General features: G+C 35.0%; 4 protein-coding genes across 5 annotated transcripts; 3 read left to right on the top strand and 1 right to left on the bottom strand.

The window, feature by feature from the left end:
* Positions 1–497: 497 nt before the first annotated feature.
* On the bottom strand, positions 498–4631 carry Ran (RAN, member RAS oncogene family). 2 transcript variants are annotated; one of them, XM_018540880.1, is made up of 3 exons: positions 4395–4631; positions 3153–3634; positions 498–1595 (listed from the first exon to the last, which is right to left on the bottom strand). In XM_018540880.1, the coding sequence occupies exons 2-3, from the start codon at positions 3582–3584 to the stop codon at positions 1380–1382; spliced, it is 648 nt and encodes a 215-aa protein (XP_018396382.1). In that variant the 5' UTR covers positions 3585–3634; positions 4395–4631; the 3' UTR covers positions 498–1379. The 2 variants fall into 2 exon arrangements, with proteins under 2 accessions (XP_018396382.1, XP_018396384.1); XM_018540882.1 differs by lacking the exon at positions 4395–4631 and adding an exon at positions 3759–3877.
* Positions 4632–6729: 2098 nt separating this feature from the next.
* TM9SF3 (transmembrane 9 superfamily protein member 3) lies at positions 6730–11504 on the top strand. The gene is made up of 10 exons (XM_018540895.1): positions 6730–7053; positions 7580–7775; positions 8159–8281; positions 8360–8613; positions 8739–8978; positions 9658–9942; positions 10026–10234; positions 10434–10580; positions 10649–10732; positions 10823–11504. Exons 1-10 carry the CDS (start codon positions 6970–6972, stop codon positions 10965–10967), a joined length of 1767 nt encoding a protein of 588 aa, XP_018396397.1. The 5' UTR covers positions 6730–6969; the 3' UTR covers positions 10968–11504.
* A 4372-nt stretch (positions 11505–15876) lies between these two features.
* LOC108774729 (stress-associated endoplasmic reticulum protein 2) lies at positions 15877–18170 on the top strand. Its single transcript, XM_018540899.1, has 3 exons — positions 15877–16202; positions 16940–17012; positions 17791–18170. The coding sequence occupies exons 1-3, from the start codon at positions 16119–16121 to the stop codon at positions 17826–17828; spliced, it is 195 nt and encodes a 64-aa protein (XP_018396401.1). The 5' UTR covers positions 15877–16118; the 3' UTR covers positions 17829–18170.
* Positions 18171–20100: 1930 nt separating this feature from the next.
* Positions 20101–22745, top strand: LOC108774728 (uncharacterized). The gene is made up of 5 exons (XM_018540898.1): positions 20101–20515; positions 20963–21204; positions 21979–22120; positions 22229–22327; positions 22402–22745. Exons 1-5 carry the CDS (start codon positions 20476–20478, stop codon positions 22539–22541), a joined length of 663 nt encoding a protein of 220 aa, XP_018396400.1. The 5' UTR covers positions 20101–20475; the 3' UTR covers positions 22542–22745.
* The last annotated feature ends 3005 nt before the right edge of the window (positions 22746–25750 follow it).

Genomic DNA, 25750 nt, shown 5'->3' on the forward strand with positions numbered 1-25750 from the left:
AATTAATGAGAATGGATTTCAAAGGGGAAGGTTAACAATTTCACAAACTCCTAACAAAGAGAATGGGTTTTCTTGTGTAGAAAAAAAATACTTCATATAATTTAAGTTGAACAAATTATACATACATCTTTTGCTTATAAAAATAGCAAACAGTCCTTGTCGAAACGGGACAGACGCAACAGGTTACGAATCTGTTTCACTTCAATCTCGAAACATTCTATTAAAATAGAAGACTACATCATGGGAAATACTTACGAAAGATGGTCGCTCTTTCAACATTCGTACCTTTCAATTTACATACTAATAAGTTTCTCAAGCAGTTTCATCAAGAAAGTGTATATATGGCATAAGTTAGTTTTTTTTTAAATGATTCTTTTCAGTCCAGTTTTACTTTGCTGTTCATACTTAAGTATGTAAACAGTGACTTCTAATATTAATTTTGTATATATCGCAAGATTCTTTCTCATAAATTAATCATTGCATACTGATCTATTGTGTTTGCATTTAATCGAGAGCAAACGTGTTATCCTGTTCTATTATAGCGAGATTGAAGCGACTTGCACCGAGCATCTTTTCTTGCGATTGGCCGATTAACCAATCGCTACAGAGAATGTATCTAGACTTGTAAAAAGACGCATTTGGTACCAGTGCATTTCTATTTGCTGCATTTAAACCTGACAGCAGTTTTGCTCACAATTTTATCCGTTTCAGAATTGGCAGTTTTTATCTTAGACTTTGTGTTAGGAAAGTATGAAAGTAAACTGAAAATAAAAAAACAAATGAGATGTTACTTTTTATATGCCTTAAAGTGGGTTAGCGTGATTGTGTGTTTAATATACAGCACGCCTTACACAATTCCATTTCTTATGTATATATGTACATACACACGCACGCACGCACATCTATACAAATCGCGAGCGAATCAGAAAATGTAATGAATTATTTCTCAGTTGTTTCATATTACGTTGCATCAGCTTCAGCAAACTGGGTTCTATGAATTCGTATCACAAGTCATTTCCACAGTTTCACTATTACTTTATTCTGTTTCTAATTTACGTGATAATCACCATTACATAAGAATTTTATAAAATCTAGACATTCAAGTGCAAATCGCATACACAGTCACACACATGTTGCTCATTCCGTATTATAACGTATTCAAGCGACCCGTCTTTAAGGCTATACATGTAACATGCAAGTTTACAGAAGTTGGGTGCCCAGCATAAAGCATTGAATGAAATATTGCATGTAAATTATATTTTTCTTAAAGAAAGAATCTTCGACTTCTATGAAGATGTACGAGTGCATGATACAACCACGGAGCACCCGCATAATAGGCCTTACTCTCTGTAAAGACCATCCCCAATGTGTTAAATAAACTAAAGATCTTCATCATCTTCTGGTAATGCTGTCTCTTGAGCTTCTTTGAGATCTTTCTCAATTTGTTGCTGCCACTGTGGGTCCATAGTGACTTCTGGTGGTAGCAGCGCAGGCATAGCGACAAATTCGAGGTTTGGATCTCCAATCAGCTTGCGCGCTAACCATAGAAAAGGTTTCTCAAAATTGTAATTACTTTTTGCACTGATATCGTAGTACTGTAACATAAAGATTTTATACATTTTATATACCTTGTAAAATTATACATAGTGTCTCGGATTTAACAGACAAACTGCAGAAGTATATTCTACAAGTGGAAATAAGAAAAAGTGTTATATGCAGTTTTTTGCTAGAAATGCTTTATTGCTGAGTCATAAACAATTATTGAAATGAAATATGAAACGGATTTTCCATTATGCATAATAGGAAGTGTACATCTTATGTTGGAAAGATCATATTTATCTCATGTGTGTGTATTCATGTCACATATGCTATCTTTAAGGGAATATACATACATAGATACCTAGACACATTAAAACGAAATCTATAGAAGCATTTATATTAGCTATAACTATTATATATATATATATATATATAATCTGTAAAAATTAACTAATTACAGTCGATTATATTCCTATCAATTATTATATATTCCTCTCTTAGGCCCGGTTGCATCAACATTACTTGATTTTAAGCGAGACTTAAAACTCTATCTTGTAAAGCCGAAAGAGAGTTTAAGTCTCACTTAAAATCAAAATCACGTCGGTGCAATTGGGCCTTACAGTTAAATAAGAAGGGAATACTTGACTGTGATTGATCAATTTTTACAGATTACGACATACAGCTAAATAAGGAAACTAGATTCTATTATAAAGATCACATTTTTTTTCTATTTTACATTTAAACTTTAAAAACAATATTGTTATCCAATCTTTTCTAAATCATATTTTGAAAAAATGGAATTTGCTGTGACCACTGTTACTCTCACAAAAAACTCATCTGAAAGCATTGCCACAAAGTTTACAAAATTAAAACATATATAGATCTATTATCTTCGCATAATCGTTTATCGAAATAAAATATTGCATATATTTCACCAATTGCCATTTTACTCAAATATAATATTTTGAAAATCGGTTACATAAACATTTATCAATTCTTAATGGACTGCGAGAATTCAAACCGATGAGAACAAGCCGTAACGGTCTAAGCTGAATCACGGGTTCTATATAATTGCATTTGAATTTATATACTACGTACGTAAATCTTTGATTGTGCGCCGAAATTTTTTCAGATTGAAACACAACACTAATAAACTAGTGCAGTAATATCACAAATTAAATTGACTAACAATTTAACGATTTTTTATGCTGTTTGCGCGTCTTATATCGATCTTGATAATGTTGAATGACCTATTAAAATCTGTAAATAATTAGTTTTTTATTGCGAAAAATATATTATCTCAGCTGGGAGTTAAACCCTATTATTTCGTGTGTATTTTATTTTAATATTTACTTATAACTTTGCAATAAAGCATTCCAAATTTCATATTACATTTTTTTTTTCTTATCTTATACAATATGCTCCTGCAATTTGTCCATTAGATCCTACATACTGTACACAATAATAGGATTTTCAGATTAGAGGGACAGTATAATGTCTTCACTCTACATCAGATTACTGAATCATCATTAAATAATTAATAAAAAGTTAAAAACAAAGCTGAAGGATGTACAAGTAAATATACAGTTAATGTTATTTGCATATAAAGATACCTGGAGGTTCTTCTTCCTATGAAACACAATGCTCTTGGCCTTGACTTTTCTATCCTTAATGTCAACTTTATTACCACAAAGGACAATTGGGATGTTTTCACAGACACGGACCAGATCCCTATGCCAGTTGGGTACATTTTTATATGTTACCCTCGATGTAACGTCAAACATGATTACAGCACATTGACCCTGAATATAATAGCCATCGCGAAGGCCGCCAAATTTCTCTTGACCAGCCGTATCCCAGACGTTGAAACGGATCGGTCCACGATTAGTGTGAAAAATCAACGGATGGACCTCAACTCCTAGAGTGGCGACATACTTCTTCTCAAATTCACCAGTCAAGTGCCGTTTCACAAAGGTGGTCTTGCCAGTACCACCATCGCCGACTAGGACGCATTTGAAGGTGGGTATATCAGGTTCATTTGCCATATTTTAATCGTTAATTTTCCGTGGACTTGCTCAAAATTAGGAACACAATTCTGCAATGTGAGAAACTGTATTAGATACCTATAGGATATGTTTACAGTGTGCTTACAATTGTCCTAGTTCAATATTTAATACACAAGGCTGAACTGATGCATGGAGCGTGAAAATGAAACGCACCCCTAGTCGGACGGTCGTCTGTTTAGACGAGCGAAAAAAGCGCGAACGGAGCGGTATGCGCGCGGCATGGGTTTTGACGTGCCGAGACTCCAAAGCGGTCGCTCTTCCACGGGAAGTCGCGAACGCTCGAGTGATCGATTGGGATGCGGTCCAAGAGGGGGAGGGAGGGAGGGAGGGAGGCGGGGGAAAGAGAGAGAGAGGAGGGAGGACGTGGTCAATCAGGGAAAATTCGCGATCTCGCATTTGAAACGGTGACCGTCTGGAAAAAAAATCCAGTTAACGCTACTCCGCGGGGATTCGCGCGATGACGACGCTCGACGAGGGTTTGCCGGCCCCCGGTGACCGATGAACGGAAGAGAATCGGAGCAGAGAGCCTTTCAAATCCGGGAACCGGTCAAATCCGGAGACTTGAGGGGGTTGCGCCTTTACCACCACGCCGGCGGGGAATGGCGCCCAGCGTATCGCCGAGAATTTTCCTCCCGATTTGTTTTCGGTGAGTGGCTTCTCGCGACGCGACTTTCCCGCACGTCACGATCGCGACGTCGTCACTTCGCCGCGATTCTCGCGCGGAGATCGGACGGGGCGAAATTTCCCGGGTACGCGAGGATGTACGTGAAATTGAACGGTAACACTTACCGTGCCGCACAGTCGTTATGGCTCACTATGGCGCTCCTCTGACCCTCTGAGCGGTCAATTCACGTATACCGTGCCTACCGCGGTCGAACGAAGGCGATGTCACCTTACCGATTCGTCAGATTGAAGAGGGGTAAAGACGCACACTTGGTGGATCGAGATCGACGGAAAAAAATCAAATTCGATTTTTCGCGTATACGAATTCTTCCGACAGCACGTGGTAATTTTGACGAATCGCACGATTTCGACTCTCGGCTGACGCAGGCAGACGCAGTTTCGAGTAATGGCCGCAGTACGCACTCTTGCATGATGCTAAAGGAGCCTACAGACCAGAGGGGCGCAGCGGTGAAGCGGCGAGCGATAGCCAATGAGGGCCATACTTTTACGCAAAAGCATGGCTGTCATTGGCTATCGCTCGCCGCTTCACCGCTGCGCCGCTCTGGTCTGCAGGCCTTAAGAGAATTAACAAATCATAATCCTTCTTATCTAGAGACCCTATACCAGAGTCTGGACACGAGAGAGACAATTTCTGATTGGTCCGTCGTTTGTGGCAACTCCCGCTCCAATTCAAACGTCGTTAACCTTATAGATTCATATAGAGGATAGAAATGTAATAAACTTTTAGTACATTTTTATTTTTTTAACGAATATTAACTAACTTCACAAAGAAGTGAATTGTTTGTCGGTACCCGCAATTGGCGATGCAAAGATCTCTCTGCGCGCTCCTAGTGGCGGCCGGTAGAAGCTTCGCTAGTCAGACACCTTATACGTGCTATAATGGAAAATAATAAAGTAAAATCAAAAAGAAATACTACATAATGTTTTGTGGCACAATACCATAATTATAAACAGAAGGGGATCAGTTTTCATCACTTAAAAAATAATTTTTCGTCAATTTTAAATAAGCCGTAAGTTACAAATCATAAGTCATAAGCTAGAAATGGACCAATCACAGTCGTCAATTTTTAATTTCTTACTTCCGATTTATGACTTATGGCTTATTGTAGAAGGCCCATGATGGCCTTAACGCACAAGAACTGTCTTAAGATTATAAGTCACCTTTCTACTAAGTTATAAAATAAGAATCTTGATTGCAAATCTACTGTGAACATGTCTTTTTATGATAGTGATGTTCTTTTTCCTGAATTTTGTGCCGTTTTTGTTACTCTCGCGCTTCGTTTTTTTTAGACGTTCGTTTCGAATTAAATAAATTATATTCGTATTTTATGTGCACATATTTACATTTTCTAAAGTTTATTACCTGTAAACAAATGTATTGAAAATTTCAATTATCAGCACAAAATCAACACGAAATGAATAAGAAATATTCCCCAGAAATATTAAAGTGTACTTTTACAGTTTTTCTTATCTTATAGGGATATATAAATTAACGCAAACTTAACTTTAAAACAAAATGTACTAAAAAATATACTAGAAAAGATGTAATTATAAAAATATAAAATCTTTTTGGCGTATATCCATAGAACATCGTACCTACTAATTTGAATATGTACTCAATACATAAAATTTTTTCTATATAACCATACATAAACATATATAACTATCTATAACTTATATATAATTGTATCCAATCATATATGATTTGATACACGTTCACATATAATTATATATGATTCGATACACGGTCATATTATTATTTTTAAACTTCGCGCCTTTGTCAGCGATGGCGCTTCGATAGTGTTCGCTCCAAGCGCCACCGCAGCCGATGCGCGTGATTGGCTCTCAGGCCTACGAAACCTCCGATTAGTCCGCTGATCGCTGGTCGTCAGAGATTGGCTGTGACGTCATCGTGGCGAGCGCGCCAAGTATAATATTATTCAAGAAGAAGTCGTTGCAAGTGAAGACGAGTCAAGTCTGCAGCCACGCTTTAATAAAGGAGATAACGGTTATCGTGCGCGTTTGAATTAAGCGGGGAGCACAGACTTTTGCATAAACCATATACATAAAGAATTTGATTGGCCCATTGACTCATGCATAAGAAAATGGGCCAATGAAATTCCTTATGCACATGCTTTATGCGTTATGCAAAAGTGTGTGTTGGGGCTCTTAAGCGGGAAGCACAGACTTTTGCATAACGCATAAACCATATACATAAAGAATTCGATTGGCCCATTGACTCATGCATAAGAAAATGGGCCAATGAAATTCCTGTCTGAATTTCCGTTTGTGTTCCCGCAGCTCGGAAATGGACGTTGGTGCCGCTAGTGTAGAGCATTACAGGAAAGAAGGCCGCCGTGGCCGCTCTCAGGTTTCTCTCTGCCAACACTGATCTGCGCTATCTACGGCCGCAGTGTATGGAGTATCAGAATACATCGTTTTGGTATATACTTCATACGTGTCCATCGGGGTCCATCCATCAACTCTGTGTTCTGTGCGCTCGGTGTCTCTCCCCCGCTTGTGTTGATGCTGCTGAGTCGCCACGGCGTATATTACGAAATCTATATGGAGATTATCCGTTGTCGCCGCATCTCGCTGGTGAGATCTCCTCTCGTTCGTGCATACGCGTAAAGGGAATCCCGGCCGGTCGGCGCGCCTCGTCGTTTAGGAACTGGCCAACATGTGTCGAGGACGGCGGTTCCTCTGCTTGCTGTCGCTCGGCCTTCTCGTCCTGTCGGCCCGCGCCGATGAGCATACGCACATCGTGAGTATATTCTGGCGACGCCTACCTGTAACACGTCATTCCAGCCACGGAAACCACGGAATGTCAGGTTGCCTACTGCGACCTGCTATTGGCATTTAAAGGCCAAGCATCGCGCCTTAAAGATGTCTTGATATTATATTTCTCTCTCTCTTTCTCTCCCTCACTTTCTCTTGCGTTGTATGTTCATACTGATTTACTGAATTACCACATCAAAACCAGATATCCGTTCTACTTAATATGTATTAGAAAAATCGCTTATTATTGCATCTAAATACTACTCATAAATTCCATTTCAATTCTAATGTAGCTGTATTTCAATTGTATTGCATTGCATTCTACTCTTCCTCTTATCACATGCTATAATACTTTGAATAAATTTTATCTTGATTCTGCAATGTAGTTCTATTTTAATTGTATTTTTTTAACTTTTTTCTTATTAAACGCTATAATTGACGCTTTAGAATTATGACATAAATCAGTTAGATATTGAGAGTATTTTAAAGATGGATGTATTACTTGTTTTCAGTATGAGGATGGCGACGAGGTTGTGCTATGGATGAGCACCGTAGGACCATACCACAATCGTCAAGAAACATATTCATATTATTCCCTACCCTTTTGTACAGGTACTAAGAATGTTATTAATCATTATCACGAGACCTTAGCAGAGGCTCTTCAGGGTATCGAGCTGAAATTCAGTGGTTTAGATATTGAATTCAAAGGTATGCACACACATATATGACTAGTATATACTTATAATTGATGTTGACTTAAACATATATGATTAGTTTGTATTGCTTGAAATCCCTAAAAATAAATTATTGTTCTTAAAATGAGATAAATACATTCAGGAGTACGAAAAAAAAAACAAAGGTTCTATGTGCAAAAGCTAGCATGAACAGGCCTATAATTACTTAATCAGTATTATTCAATCAAAAATCTGTTTTTTTATCCTTACATTAGACTAGAATTTTTTGTTTTTTCTAATATTAAACATATATCTATTTCATTTTAAGTTTCCAAAGTATATATTAGTTCAGCTGTAGAAAATAGTCTCAAGAATATACAAAGTGCAGGAGCATGAAAGTTGAATTGGATGTTTCAGAGGATATCTCGAAAACAGAATACTGTCAGATAAGTTTAAACGAAGAAAGTCAGAAAGCGTTTGCGTATGCAATAAAGAATCAGTATTGGTATCAGATGTATATTGATGATTTACCAATATGGGGTAATTAATATAATACAATATTTCTCAATTACGTATAACAAAGCAGTAGAACCTGACATATAAATTATTGTGTTACAGGTGTGGTAGGAGAGATGGAAAACAGTGATGGAGTTTCCGTATCAGATTCTTATTATATCTGGACGCATAAAAAGTTTGATATTGGATACAATGGTAAGCAAATAGTGGATGTAAATCTGACCAGTGACAATAGGGTGAAACTGGTGCAAGGTACGCGTATACCTTTTAGCTATGAAATCAATTGGAAGAAGAGCAATATTAAATTTGAAGATAGATTCGACAAGTATTTGGATCCTAATTTTTTTCAGCATAGAGTAAGTTTGTATAACAGTTTTACTTCTTAAAATAATACAAATAAATAATAATAAACAAAGCTTTCTAATACAAAACGTAAAAAGCATTAGTGTATAAAGTACAAATTCTTTTTTTTTTTTTCCAGATACACTGGTTTAGCATCTTTAACAGCTTTATGATGGTGATTTTTCTCGTCGGGCTTGTTTCAATGATTTTGATGCGAACTTTAAGAAAAGATTATGCCAGATATAGTAGAGACGAGGAGATGGATGATATGGAAAGAGATTTAGGCGATGAGTATGGTTGGAAACAGGTGCATGGAGATGTATTTAGGCCTGCAAGTCATGCTATGTTTTTCTCAGCTCTCATAGGTGCAGGCTATCAGGTACAAACATTATCTCTTGCTGATAAGTCTGTTCTTATTTTAAAACCATTTCAAGTAAGTGTCTTAAGGTGCAGTTTTATGATTGGCTTATGATATCTTATATCACTGTATTTGATATGGTTTTAATGCTCCAGAATATTTAGCTGTATTAAATCATAATGCCAGAAGCAGGAAATAATACATTCATTTTTATTACATACCATTTGTCAGTACAGATTTTGGATAAAATGATATGAGATTGCTTTAAAATAATTGTAAATTGGATGAAAGCTATTCTTACCTTCTTCTCCTCCCCCGATAGTCAGTAAATAATCATAAAGAGTAATAAAAGGCACGTGAAGTTTTTAATGTGCATGTGTAGTTTATTTTCAATTACAAGTGATTTTTATCACTTTTTACAATTTATTGACTGTTTAAGGGAGGTGAGCATAATTTTCGTCCATTTTTACAAGTGTTTCAAAATCATCATTTTGTTTTATCTAGATCGTCTTCATTTACAAATGGTACCTAACAAAAATTAACGTGTCGTTTTTCGCTTTCGACGTCACGATTTAATATGGCTGTGGTGACTACCTAGGAGCCTAAAATATAAGAACTGACTGTAAATACTGGTCTATATCTTAATTTCTTAAAATAAAAGAATAGGAAATTGTAACTAGCTCCATTTTTGTACGTAAAGGTTACAGTGGTGGTGTTGAGCGTTATTATCTTTGCTATCCTGGGCGAGCTTTATACGGAACGTGGCTCAATGTTGTCAACGGCAATATTTGTGTATGCTGTCACATCGCCCATCAACGGTTACGCGGGTGGTGGACTGTACGCACGGATGGGTGGACGTGTGTGGATCAAACAAATGATCTTCAGCGCTTTTATGTTGCCGCTCATGGTCTGTGGCACTGCTTTCTTCATCAATTTCATCGCCATGTATTATCATGCCAGCAGAGCGATACCTTTCGGATCCATGGTTTGTGACTGCATATTTAAACTCTAATCATTATCATTCCCGCTGCTCTTGCATTCCAATTCATGTCAATTGTACATGTACAGGTTGCAGTGACATGTATCTGCATATTTGTGATATTACCACTGACACTGGTAGGTACTATTCTAGGCCGCAATCTTGCTGGGACACCAGACGCTCCGTGCCGCGTAAATGCAGTGCCTCGACCAATACCCGAGAAGAAATGGTTTATGGAACCGCTAGTAATCATAATGCTTGGTGGAATTCTACCTTTCGGTTCGATTTTTATTGAGATGTATGAAATCGTTTCATTCTTAAAATGCTTGTTTTTAATTTAAATTAATTTTAATTTCCATTTGGTCTTTATTTTTTTCTAATTATTGAAAAAAAAAACTGGAAAAAGTGAAAAATAAGTTGAGTCGAGATTAAAATAAATCTTCTTTGGCGGAAAAATAGTTATTCATTTAATAGTTACAATCGTCGACGTTTTTCAGGTACTTCGTTTTTACTTCATTCTGGGCATACAAGATCTACTATGTCTATGGTTTTATGTTACTAGTATTCGTAATTCTCATGATAGTGACAGTATGCGTTACTATCGTATGTACATATTTCTTGCTGAATGCTGAAGACTATCGATGGTAAGTTTACGTTGTGTACACCTTGTCTTTTTTCTTTTTTTTTTTTCATATAACGCAAATATTTGCAGGCAGTGGACGAGCTTTCTTGCAGCGGCTTCAACGGCCGGTTATGTTTACATTTATTCCTTTTACTACTTCTTCTTCAAAACTAAGTGAGTAGATATACATTTTTTTACAGCAATATTTACAATTTGATTGGAAATATTTAAAGCCCCATCTACATCCTTTGATATTTTACGCAGAATGTACGGTCTCTTTCAAACGGCGTTTTATTTCGGCTATATGGCATTGTTCAGCTTGGCCCTGGGTATCATGTGCGGCACAGTCGGATATATCGGTACCAACGCATTTGTGCGAAAGATATATTCCACAGTCAAGATAGACTAAAATCATTGATTAAAGTATTTGTATCGTGGATTGTACAATATAATTCCTGAAAAGCGTGCGACGCTCGTTACTCTCGACGAGATGAAGTATGGTATATACTTTATTTGTTCAAAGCAGCTGTGTTATGTCACATCACTTGAGAGTGCAAGTCTTGTTTTTCAGTTTTACTCGATTAACATGTACTCCAGAAATGACACACGACGTGTGTTTTTCTTTAATGTATAATTATTCTTCCAACAGAATTTACGCCGTCGCGCGTTAGACATTGAAACGCCGTCTTCATTATGTATGTGTTTATTTCTTTTTCTTTTCATTTTAGTTTGCAGGTAATTTGATAAAAGTAAAGATACACTGTAAACGGATCCTACTGTACTAGTATGTGTGGGCGTGTTGCAAATGCAGTCGTCTGTCGATAATAAAATAATTGTAAATGTTAGAGTCAAATCTTGTATGAGTCCGAGCTATTATTATAAGAACAAAACTTCCGCAATCGTGCAATTGAATGTTTTCATACATTTTTTATGATCCATGTCGCTAAAGAGAATTGTAATATATATGTATATTTATTTATTTAATAATATATATATGTATATATATATATACAGAGTGTCCCATCTTAAGTGACAACATTAAACATTAATGCATAGGGAAAAATGTTTAAAAATTTTATGACTGAGATGTATCATTGTATTGTGGTTTGATCTTGGATGGTATTGTCAAAGTCCAAGGCAAGGTCGCTTTAAATTTTTTTAATAAAACCTTCCATTTTTTCTCATTCCATATTCTCATATCTTACGTTGTAACATTGATAACATTTATTAAAATCAAAATAATTGGAGGTTCTTATTTTCATTTTTGTAAATGTAAAATGAAAATTTAATAGAAAATATTTTATTACAGTGTTTTGATAAGCTCTTGAGATAAGCTATGAAAATATGGTCTAAAAAATGGGAAATTTTATTATAAAAATTCAGATACATTGCTCAAACCTTGTCAACGCCACCAAAGGTTAAATCAATGATACAATCTTATGTCCTTTCCGAAGTTACAAAATTTTTGTCTGAAATATTTTTTCCTAAAATGCACTGTACAAGAAATATTTGAGGTCATTTGAAATGGAATGTCCTGTGTATATACATGTATGCGTATATGTGTGTGTATATATATATAAGATGTTCTGAATTAATTAATCAAACCTCGGAAAATTTTCTGAAAATTACGTTCTGTGTTTTTTTTTGCGATTTTCTCCAAAACGAAGCAAAAACGATCAAATATCTAAAGAACTTTTTTTCTTAATTCGTCGATATCTCTTACACGTTCCTGAAGTTAAGCCATTTATATTCAAGACATCGTATGTGTGTATATATACATGTATATAAAATAATTACGATCACGATTGTTCTTTATCATATATTACAATATATGTCTTACTGTCTTGCGAATGACTCAGAAAATTAATTGAACCATCGTATAAAAATTAAGAAATCTTGATTTGTTTTCTGTTTAAAGTTTGTTTCATTTAACGTTCGCAAAGTTCATGAACATAATTTTATTCTCGTTATCGTTAAAAATTAAACGAGAACAAATTAATGCAAACGTTGCGAATGTTAAGTGGAACGCACCCTTAGAGGTTTTAGCTCGGATGATGAAATATAAAAAAATCATGACGTAAAAATAATTTTTTTCTACTTAGAGAACCTGGCTATGATCTATTCGATAAAATAAATGCTTTGGTCATGCTTTTATCATTTATTTTCAGGGGAAAATTATTTGAGAAGTGGCATTAGAATATTTCTTAATGATTAGTTTCTTTTCTCCAGGAAGTGGAATAAAACAGTTATTATTTTCCATTGAGGGCACTGTTTTAGCTGCGGAAAATCTGGCTGCCAGCTTTTGTTTAGCAGTTTCGTGTTCGTCTTTGGATATGAAGAAGACTGCAGTTTCAGGAAGATTCTTTTTCGCCCACTGGTAGAGAGACTGTGGAGTGAGAATAGGCTCTCCAGTAGTTATTTGCAGACTGGCGCGCCGGGCTCCCCTTTTCAATATCGTACCAATACCGTCGCATGCACCCTTTCCGTGCGCTGTGGCATGGAAGTGCCACTCCGCCTTTAGTCCAAAGTCTTCTTCATGGCACATCAGATTGGCAAACTGGAATCGGTTTTTGTAGTACTGCTCCGCCCCATCAGTGATGTAAATCACTGTTTTAACAAAACAAGTGGCCTTGATATTTTCAATGACGATTTTTTGGAAAAGATATACGGCTGATGTGTCATGAAGAACACTATCAGACAATACCACAAGACTTTTGTGCTTTAGTTGGAATTGATCATCGCGGTAGTAGTACACTATCGGATGAACAGTGCACTGATCATTATTATAATGAAATGATTGGGCAGCATCTTGAACAATAAAAGCATAATTCTCGGAAAAATCCATCTGGACGAGAACGTCACCCCTCCGAAGGCTCTCCTTTCTAGCAGATATATAGGTCGCCTGCTGCTTTGCAATGAAATGATGTGGCTTCAGAGCAGATAAACACCTAGAGAATTCATCCAAAAATTCATCCGTTGCCATTTTCTGCGTTCGCAGAGTTGATCTATCCACTGTCTGCCACAGCTTAAACTCCACTTCCTCGATGTCAGCCTTGTCGAACAACTCCATAAGTCGGGTAGTAAGCGGCTCCACGCCAGGGCACAACTTGCACTCGTCCAAAAAACAGCCTGCTCCAGGCTCAGAGCAAACAATATTTTCGATGCAGTCTTTATATGTTTTCAGGGGCTGCTCTGAATCTGCTGTCAATTTTGACAAATTTGCAGCGTCCACCATGAGCTTGAAATTTTGGTGACAAGTACAAACGTACACACAATGCGTGCCGCTTGCCCCCGCCAGGACACAGTTCGGCGGGCGAAGCTCGGCAAATTTGCTGAAGCCGATGTGATTGTTGGGATGCTTTGCGATGTATAGACGATGTAGCTCTTTCAAGTTTGAGAGAACAAGCCGCTTTTGGAGAATGGTCTTCTTGCCATCCACCTTGATGGACACAGTGTCCTTTGTGCCAGGCATAATACGGCTGTTTTCGTCATCCTCATAAAAGGAGCGCACGATCGACCCTGTCTCATCTGTCAGATGACGTCCAGGACGGAATGTAGGGAAGGAAAACACGCCCTGAGTAGAAACAAGCCCCTTTGCTACCTTTGCCATCCTCCTGGAAGTGCCAAACTCCTTGGCGATTTTACGTTCACTCCAGGAGCTTGGAGCGATAGTTAGGATACACAGACGTTCAGCTCTTGTTGTGTTATTGTCCGAAAATTTCAGTTTCAGATTTTCCACCATCTCTCCCAATTGTGCCTGTCTCAATGTTACCGGATTTTCTATAGTTACAGCTTCGTCTTTCGAGGAATCACTGCGATATTCCTCTGTGCCAATATCATCCTCTGGTGGCAAAACAGGCGTAGCAGTAATTTCAGGTCTGGATACAGTAATAAAACGCTCTACATCCAGTTTGCGGCATTTTGAGCAAATCATACGCTTCTCATCCATCCAAGGAATTTTCCGGCGTAGAGCCAGAGAAGGGTGCCGAAGATCGCGCCCTACATGTCCCTTTTCTCCCGGCAACTTGAAGGGATTCGCACACCGATCATGATGGGGCATGATACACGGCTACAGTATAAATGTAAGAGAGTGCTCTGACACCAGTAAGTACAGTAAGAATGGAAATAATTGCAGCAAATTTTTGGTAAATACAAATATTCACGAGTTGTCGTGAAGTTACGTTACGTTCCAATAGCAGTTTAAATATGTTTAAATAACAGGAGTGACGAGTCAAGTCCGAATTAGGTACGAATTGACTTTGGACACCTCACGTGGTAGGACCTTGAAGCTCTGGATTCAGGACTGCTAACTTCAGATAATATAATCTCTATCTTATGTGGTTGTGTATTCATGTACGAACACTATTAGGCGAATTTTGGCGTGCCTCTGGTATAGCAATCAAAAGCAACCGTGATTGAGGCTATCTTTGTCTTTCGATCCCTGAAAACGAAGATAGGCTTAGTCGGAAAGCCTGTGGTAAGCAAAGATTGATTGAACTGGCTGCACTGGGTCTTAAGCGGGGAGCACAGACTTTTGCATAACGCATAAACCATATACATAAAGAATTTGATTGGTCCATTGACTCATGCATAAGAAAATGGACCAATGAAATTCCTTATGCACATGCTCTATGCGTTATGCAAAAGTCTGTGCTCCCCGCTTTAGAGTGCAGGGAAAACGGAAATGTGAAATAGCCGGCAAAATTAAAAAAAGCAAGCATTTCGAAGACAAGCAAACACAACCACTTGTTTCTAATAATTCGCATCTATAATAAATAATTTCAGTTTCTTTATCCACCATTTTGTAATTTTTTGCAGCCTAACCAGTTAAACTAGTTCTCGTTTGTCCGAACACCAAACTGCACCGACAGAGCTGTCAGTGCGATATTTCTCGAACTCGTTCGGTTCATTCGGTTGGTTCGAATATACAAATTCAGCCCTACACTTAAGGTCAGTTTTCATTTGGACGAATACGGTAATCTAAACCGCATTGGTTACGGTGCGCACAATCCGAATACGTGGCACCGAAAAAGGTTCAACACCCAGTGCGCGAATTCGCCATAAGTAAAGCCAGCGGCACACGGTGCTTGTTTTCCTGCTGGATTGCTAGCTAGATCAGATTCTTGCCATTGGATTGGCTGCGATATTGGCACTTTCAGCACCGCAGCCAATACGGTGGCAAGATTCTAATCCAGCTAGCAATCCAGCAGGAAACCAAGCACCGTGTGCCGTAGGCTTTACTTTGGGATTTGCTCAATTGACTACGGTGGTGACAGGTGGCACGAGAGAGCGCCAACAGCGCATAGCGGACTGTCGTTCACGACTTCACGTGTCATATAGCACGTATACGTCGGCGAACGTCGCCTACGTTGCAGCTTGCGGAACGTCATTAGACACGTTTCGCGAATATCGAGATAACGTACGTTCTCGTAAATCAGTACACGCATACACGGTGTCGTGTGTCGCGGAGTCTCTCAGCCCGTTTCTCGCACTTCTTCTGTCTGCGTCAAACCACACTTGATCAGCACTCCTGGCTGAGAGAATTGAACGAGGGAGAACGATGGCGCCGAAGCAGCGGATGCGCATCGCAAACGAGAAGGCAACGAAAAACATCACGCTACGTGGAAACGTCCCCAAATCTTCGGTAAGTAATCCCTTCGTCGAGTCGCCCGGCTGCACGTCCTCCAGACGGGCCTCCCGAATGCGGTCTCGTGATTCTCGAGATTCAGCCGGCGAATTGCCCTTCTCGATTTTCTCCGGGACTTTCCGAGTGAAAAATTTGTACGCGGAGGCACACTTGGACGACGTTTCAGAAAATGACATATGGACGAGGGTTGAAAGTAGACGTATCGTGTATGTCGCGACGAATCGCGACGATTCAATTCGTCCGTTCGCGAGGATATCCTGTGTAACTGTCAATCGGAAGTATCGAGGTTAGATGTTCACTCCTAATAAATTACTGTCAAATCACGTCGGACGTTCGTTTTCTTGTTTGCAAATCATCGGAATCGCCTGTTCCAACGATTATCTAAGGTGAACCAACAAATGGTTTATCTCGCGGCAAAAGAATTCTTGCATCTGTCAACAGATAGTATCTGCCATATGTGAAACTAACGATGGTTGCGTTCAGCAGAGAAAGCAGCTTTGCAACTACTGTAAAATGTAAAACTTTTATGTTAAGACGAATTAACGTTGATAACTTGTTTGTTACAACGTTTACTAATTGCTGGAAAACATCTGTTACATTTATAATATTATCCAAGTCCTATATCTTATTTGTTTATTCAGGATATATAGTTTTCACACTTGATACTTTCATATACATATTACGTCTGAAATCAATATATCTACATAACTAAGCAAAAACTTTTGTTATATTAGAAATCGCAAGAGGAAGGATCTCCGGTCGGACCTTGGCTCTTAGCTCTATTTCTCTTTGTTGTTTGTGGGTCTGGTAAGTACTTACAATAACCTAGGTATAAAGGTAGATTTTCACAAGCTCCTCAAACCAACTGTTTTCAGTGACAAAAAGGATCAAAATTAACGAATATTAAGCGTCAATGTTTGGATCATGTAATCGTTTTTGTCACTGAAAAGACCAGATTGAGCAACTCGTACCCTAACAATTTGAAATAAAACTTTTCTATTTCCTCTCTTGTCTCTAGGTTTGTTTTTTTATTGCTGCACTAAACTGCAAACTTTTCGCATTCACTAAATTGCAAATATATCTATTTTACTTTAAACATAAAAGGTATACACAAGTTTTTGAATAAAAAACAAATCTCTTGATATCAGGAAATAAACTCTTCTCTTTTTTCTCCAGTTGTTTTATTGTAACAAAAAACGTTAATATTAAAATTAGTAATAAAATTAAAAATGTATTAAAGAGCTGATACTTGTAGCCAATTCTTACATTTAAGATTGTCTTAAGATATCAACTGGCATCTACTAGCATCTTAGGCTGGTATTTCATAGTCACGACTTGTTTCTCGGTTTCTTGCTACGAGAAAACAAAAAGCAAGAAACAGAAAACACAGATACATGTTAAAAGAATTACTATGCTAAAAATGAAGAGTTGTCAATAATTTTACATGCAACTTTTGTGCAAAATGTATATAAATTTGTAAACTTATCTTTTTTCAATTTTTTAAAATTTATATCTGAAAATTTAATGTTTTCACAGTTCTCCACATGAAACATACTTCATCAAGAAACGACATTGTTTGTTACAGCTGTATTTCAAATCATCCAGAGTATCAGAATGGCTTGAAAATGAGGAAAGAGAAGCTACTGTTGATATTATTACAACAAACCATTTATCATTCGTTAATATTTGAAAGAGACTGATGAACCGTTTCAATGTAGATTGTAAAGAAGATTACAGATTACGAGAGACGGAATATGGCAAAATTTAGACAACAGTTGAAAAGTCATTTTCCTTTTGCAGAAGAAGCTCAGAGATTTATTTATAACATTTAGCATTTATATAAACGTTTAACTTAACTGCGCTACACATAGACGAAGGGAACGTGTTTGAACGTGTAAGATAAATGCTATTCCAAAAAACAATCCATCAAATTTATAAATCGAGAAAGAGAAAACTATTTATATTGAATTTATTATTTTATTTCCAATATAACGTTTCCATTAATGTGTTAACGAAGATGTTTTATGTTTTCACCTAAATGTATTCTTTCGTCTATGTGTATGTAATAAATAATTGTATATATACACGAATGATTTATCATGCAGATTTTTCCTCAAGCAGATCTGCCAAATAGCATGTAAAACTCAAATCTGACTGGACAGATCTGTTTTAAAGCATTCCACTATAAGCAATTGGTAGCTTTCTAATGGCCTTTAAATAAAGCTTTTGTACTATAGAGTCATTATACATATAATATACTATATATTATAAATCTGTTATATTATAGTGTATATTATAAATTTCAAAAATTGATTTGTGTATATGAAATATTTGCTACTGACGGTGTACACATTGTCTCTTTTAATAAGGAATATTATTAATAAAATTATATATTGTTTTACATGAAACATGTTTAAAGGCGATCGTTTCTCTAAAGCAGTCCTTTTATGTGATTAACTCTTTCGCTATGGCAGTCCTCTCTGTTGGAGCGACATGAAAGTGTATACGTTGAGCTTAGACAGTCTTTAGCGTACGGACAGTGCAAAGAATATGCTTATGTTTAATATCCTTTTTCACTTTCTTTTAACATTTTAATTTTGTAATTACATTGTATATTTTGTTATGTTAATTGTTTTTGTTGATGTTCAAATTTCTTTTCTGAAATTCTTTATTGGAATATTGAATTTTCAAATGTCATTATGCGACACGTATTGCCGATATCAAATCAAATGGAAATTTATTCTAAGTTTTGTACACACAAAGGTACAAAAAAAAAAAAGAAAAAATTACTTCTTAAATAAGAACTACTATATCCAATATATTGGACACATTTAGAAGAAAATATCCTAAAATATGGTAGAAAATCCGACCATTTCTTTGGATATTTGGCTGAATCAAATGCATTCATGAATGAGAACAAGAGCGAACATTTCCATTAATGTCAAAGAAAAATGTATCTATCACTATTCAAACATATGTGTACACTGATTAAAAAACATCATTCATACTTGTACATTAATATACAATATTTACTGAATAAGTTTTTTTTACAATATGTTAAGGAGAATATATATATTTTATGACATATAATATATTTCACATTTATATATATTACTTACGTATCATATAAAATTAAAAAAAAATATATTTTACATTAATTTGGAAATTTATTTGTAGAAACCTATATACATATATATACACACACACAGTGTCCGGGAAAGAGACAAATGATGCTTAAGGGAGATTCTTGAGATCATTTTGAGATGAAAACTCTAATGTCAAAATGTTGAGGCTACAATAACTTTTGAATTATAAGTGTTTAAAAATTAACGAATCATATCGTCTAAAGATGGCACGCTCAGGAACGGCACAACGCAAAATACTAAACGGTGAAAGCTGACTTATCGGAAATTGTTTTGCACACAACTTCACGAACTCTCTTTACGCGTGACATTGGCCTCTTTGCCATATTAAGTAATAAGAAATATCAATGTACAAACAATTACAATTGTTCATAATTAACGATTTTATAATATTCATATATATATATATATAATATATTGTTACGTAGTTCCCAAACTTCTGGTAAGATGGGATGCAGGTTAGGTTGCCCTTCACGCGGTGCTTGCCGGCGTAAATCCTCGGTAGCGGCGTGATCGGGACACTGGTCTTTTAGTTCAATTACTTTATTCGATAAACGCACAATATAACAGGATCTTAATAATGTCGCCTTTCCGAATAGCTGCGCTTAACAACGTAAAATAATATAATGAATAAAAATGTCGGAACGACCGTGTATAACCGAAGTTGAGAGACGAAAAAGCGTTGTGTTGAATTTAAATGGTACAAATACAAAGGTATGCTCGTCCGGTGGTAGGCCACTGCGCGGGAATTGGAGTGGTGGGGGAGTCTACATGTGACGTCATCACTTCGGCTGTTTCCGGAGCGGTTCGTGTAGGTTCGGCTCCTTGAAACAGGGCCGCTATTTTATCCAGTCTTGAAGACTTGTACGCGATCATTCATCGTAAAAGAGAAAACAATTAGACAATTAGAGAGACAATTAGACGTGATCTGGCCGTATTGCCTTCGCTTGGCGCTTGTGTATTCTAAGGAGGCAGGAGCAATTAACTAAGAAGAAGAAAAACGCGATCATTCACGGCAATTTCGATTACAGGAAAGAGGACGGCATCGGTCGACTTTTTTCAGGTCATTTTCATGTTTCTCTGATAGTATTATTGACGGTATTGATATTGACACACGCAATCACAAAATGTCCAACATGTTTAATTTATATGCTGAGTCTGATAAAGGTGAGTGAAATGTCTTTCTCCATGTGACTAATTTTTTTTTTTTACATCGCGAAACATGTACCTATATCGTATGTCCGGCATACATTTCCGTTGGATATATAAATTTTAAACAATTTAGATTAAAAATCTTTGGCTTATAAAAAATGATTCTTTGTATGGGAAGAGCATTGTAGGAGAATTGTACACTCTTATTTGAATCAAGGGATTATTTTGAATAAGAGATATGTTTTACTATAATATATAAAAAATATGTTGGATAGAGAACATTAATCAGTTAAGAGTCGGTTGATTTGGCCTTCTGGAAAATTTTACCTGTTAGGTAAATCTGACGATCCGTGATTGGATAATCTTACTACTTACCTAATAGGTAAAATTTACTGAAAGATGAAGTAATCGATCCTAAAAGAAATGTTAGAAAATGTATTTAATATGTTAACCTGTCTGTAGGTCAAACAAAGTCTATGACACCATCTAAAACATCTCAGGAAATTAGATTAAATCCTTCTAAGACAATGGGAGGCACAAAACCAAAAGGACTATCTATAAGATCTAATTCTGATATGAATATACCTAGCGTATATTCGGCTAAAAAGAATACACACGTTAAAGAACATGATTCAAAATTGAAAATGACACAAATAGATATTCAGGGACGTCCGATATCTCCAGGAAAGAGGATAGAAGAAAGGGTAATTAAAAACTTATAATTGCAAGTGTATTTTGATAGATTTTTAATATATGTATTGAATATATAATATATGTTATATACAATTCATATGATAGAATTTTCTGTTAAGGAGATACTGGACTGATAGCCCAATTTAATCAAGGTTGATAGTACAGACCTTTCTAATTCCAAATTCGATAATATATTGACATCTTTTATTCATTTCTTATATACATAATATCCTTGTATCTGACTCAAGTGCATTTATCTGTCCTTATCTAACATATTGCAATGCCGATCGAGCAATCGACGAGCACCTACTGTTAGACATAATTGCTGCTTAATTTCAAGACTTTATGTCAATTTTACTTGTATATCAATAAAATTTTTCAATACTCATTCCTCTTATACTAAAGCCCCTACCTTGTTTCTACAAGCATAGGATTGTTCCCTCAGGTTTTTTTGCAATTTGTCAGCTACTTATTATGAACGTGCAAGGTCTGAAACTCTTATATACAGCACATATTGTGTTAAGTCAACTGCAGAAGCCAATAACAAAACTGTGTCTTCAATTTTCTTTCGTTTTTTGTATTAAATTATAGTGTACAAATTGTGTTGTTGTCGATATTTTAATTGTGGAGAAGGACTTTTTAATCCATAAATACAATTAAGAGAAATGAGTATTTAAAAAATTAATGGCAAAACAGGGCACTTCAACATCCTCTTAAATCTTAAAGAATCTTTAGGAAATTAAAGATATATAATCTTTGGTCACATATTAAAACTTTTTTTATAGAAACAAATTGGACAGTCTAATAAAACTTCAAAAAAACCATTAAATGATGTTTTTAAGAAGCCATTGCTGCCTAAGAAGAATATCAAAAGGCTTCCACAAATGGAAAAATTGGCATACTGGCATGATGACCAATATGATTTTGGTATAGATAATTATTAATATTTCAGATAGAAAAACAGTAACTTAAAACTGATATGCTATTAATATTTTATAATGAGAGATTCTCTAATAAATAGATTTTTTAATACAGATTATCGATACATTGATACTGTAGAAAAAGAATTTAAAGATCTATTCTCCAAGAGGAAAGAAAACATGAAACCTGACAAACAGAGTGTACTTGTATCAGGTGTGAAACTTAGTGTTATGTAATATTTGTAATATGTAATATTAATTTAATTATCAACTATTTGTTTTTTTTAGATCCGGAAACTTTACTTTTGTCAAATATGGAGAAGCTTATTCCTGATAGAACTTTTGATGAGGAACACATGAAATATTTATCTCCTAACTTACTCCAAGTATCTGATATATCTGATGATGAAATTCGTAATGATAACTAATAATAAGAATTATTTTAATATTGTAATTTCATAATTTCTTTTGTAAAAATATGGACCGAACTATTATAATTTATTTTCTGCGATTAGTATATATTTTTATGAATGGGGCGACAGTATTAGCACTTTGTGTCATCCTATTCTTGTTTTAATCTAATAAACAATGAAAATAGAATGATATAAATAGTGCTGATAGTGTCTCTCCAAACTCACCCTATATTGATAATTAAATATTAGAGCACAATAATAATTAATGACTCATTAAATTATTCTAATAGATTAATAAAAAAATTCGACAAAATGTTTATATAACAAAGTTAACATATAATTTATATGCTTTTTGACTTTTTGTGTTACTCACATCTCTTAGTTATTTTAAATAATAAGTGTCCTTTTATTCTTATTAGTATATGATACATAATATCTTAAAACAATTACATTGTAAATTTACATTTGAATAAATCGTTTATAAAGGACAATGCACCTTTTATATGAAAAAAACGTTTTCAGTCAATTTCCTTGAATTTTTTATATATTGTAGTTCTTACATCCCTAATGAAAAATCTTAAATTACAGTTTCTATGCCTAGTTTTTGAATTAAAGATTTGAAAGTTTTTTATTGTACGTTTGCCTACACTTGAGTGTGCATTTGTGCGTCTACATACAGTTTCTTTTAAAACGTGCGCGCGTTAAATAAAAATGTAATTAATGTTGATTTATATAACATTTTGTACATCAATTTGATCATATTAGTTGTTAATAAGCTTTAAGCCTCTACATCGCATTAAGGATTATTGCAGAGGTTTTTTTGTATTCGTTTTTATTTTAATTTTTTAATTAAAAAAATTTTTTATTTTTTAATTCTTTATATTATTGTTATTTAATTTGAAGAAGTTTTCTGGAAAGTTTTAGCTTTAAATTCAATAGCAAAAAAAGTTATGATAATTTATATACATGTTGCAATATTGCGTCAGATGTTTCGCTGACGTAGCATATAAATTGTCATAATTTTTTTACTTATTACATTTAAAGATCTAAAACTTTCCAGAAAACTTGTTCAAATATTCAACTATAATGTATTTAACACAAATTAATGAAAATTTTTAATTCGAAAATTCGTAACATAACTTTACATTTGAAAAAAATTCACTACACTCGATAAAATATCATTAAAAATCCATCATTTTGTTGTAAAGTGCTTCCAAAATTTCGGAATAGCTTTACAAGTCACAGAATATGTCAAAGATTATAGTGTAAAAATTTGAACAATAAATATTAATATCCGGCTGAAATTTCGCGAGTTGAAGTGCTGCCGTTCTGCCAACACTACTTTTTTCGGTTGTACTAGCAGCAACATTTTTTTTCCGTGTAATTTATCGAATTTTTGTTTACGTGCCAAATACAAAGGAAAAGCAACAAATATATTTTTAATACATAATAAACGGTAACTATTCTAACAGAATTTAATTTTCTTTCTCAAAACAAATTGATATTTACGACTCAACAATTTTTTACCACATTCTTATAAAATTATTGAAATTATTCGTTTTTTTTTCTATGCACAAAATGAAATTCACAGAAACACAATTATCTAGGATAATACATCGAAAAGTGAATTTAACACAAAATGACTATATTTTTTATTTAAAATTAGTTTATGTGGTACATTTATATACATAAAAAATTTATGACTATTACATTAAACTTATACAATATAGACAGTATATCCGTGCACGTATATATGTGTGTGTGTGTGTGTGTGTTGTGTGTGCGCGCGCGCGCGTGGATGTGTGCGTGCGTATGTACTAACATAATAATAGAGCTCTATATTAAAATTCACATTTATATATATATATATATAATATATATATATATATATACTCGGTGTTTGGATGAACTTAATAGTCATTTACATCTAATTTGTATCATAACTTGCCATAGGTGGTAATATCGGAATGTCATAAGTTTTTGCTTTTTCTTTTGTACCAAACAAAATTTGCGCAAAACGTTCAATTATTCAGATTCCATCCAAGCGACGCAAAACTTTAAAAAATCAAAATTTATCTTTATACTACGTATGATGGTTAAACGTGACAATTTGTATTTCGCCTTATAGAAAACCTTGAAAAAACCTTATCAGTTATCTCAAACAATGTTTAAAACATTACGTCTTACATTAATTCTATATTTGGCATTGAATGCGTTTGATCAGAGTACATTTGTAATCTTTATGGTAAACCTTACATATGTTACAAAATTCAGAATCTTTTTAGATGCTTTTAGCAGGATACAAATATATATATTTTTTTTCGAAAGTTTTGGTTGCTTGGGTACGATCGTATAATAATCTATGACGACAAAATGAAGCATATTTGGAGGGAGATAGGAATATCGCGAATAAACGCGAGGATGTGATGTTCGTAGGCCCGTGAAAAGAATACGCAATATTCTTTTATAAACTTCGAAAAAAGTTTACCATCTTGACTGAGCTATGTATATTTTTCATTTCAAACGACACAACAATTACGGGGTAACAGTATCGCCGCTGATGATAAACTTATTCTTAAATTATAAACAATTAGATATACACGCATGTCTGAAGTTATCTTTCGATAATGTTACAATAGCGTGGATTGTTGTTTCAATTTACAGCGTTTTTTTTACTGGCAAGGCTAGTGCGCACTCGGTGCATATTAAAGTCGTTATACACTACTATAATCTGATGTCAAAATGAGATATCCTCAATTGATAATTATGCTTACTGTGTATTTTTTGTCAAATAACACAATAAAGTATATTAAAGATTTTATGGTTTTATTCATTTTTCAATTTTTATATTAAACATATATTTCTATGTCAATTTCTGGACAACGGCATTAAATAGTATACTGAGTGCGCACTAGCTCTGCCAGTGAAAAACGCTATTAATGATAGATTGATGTGCCTACGAAACGTCATTTGTTCTCTTTTTCCCTTCTTCTTTCTTTTATATACGCTCATTAATTAACTTACTGTATACACACATAGGCTGAACTTGTATCTTTATACTTAATATACATCAAGTCAATTTTACACGTTTCTTCTTCAGTGAATTCTTCCTTTTTATCGGACAAACATTTAACAGACACTTGAGATTCTTGCGGTACACGCAAATATACAATATACATACATATATATATCGGTATATTTTATATATATAATATATACATACA

The sequence above is a fragment of the Cyphomyrmex costatus genome, unplaced genomic scaffold (genome assembly GCF_001594065.2).
Source record: "Cyphomyrmex costatus isolate MS0001 unplaced genomic scaffold, Ccosl1.0 scaffold273, whole genome shotgun sequence".
Classification (NCBI taxonomy): Eukaryota; Metazoa; Arthropoda; class Insecta; order Hymenoptera; family Formicidae; genus Cyphomyrmex; species Cyphomyrmex costatus.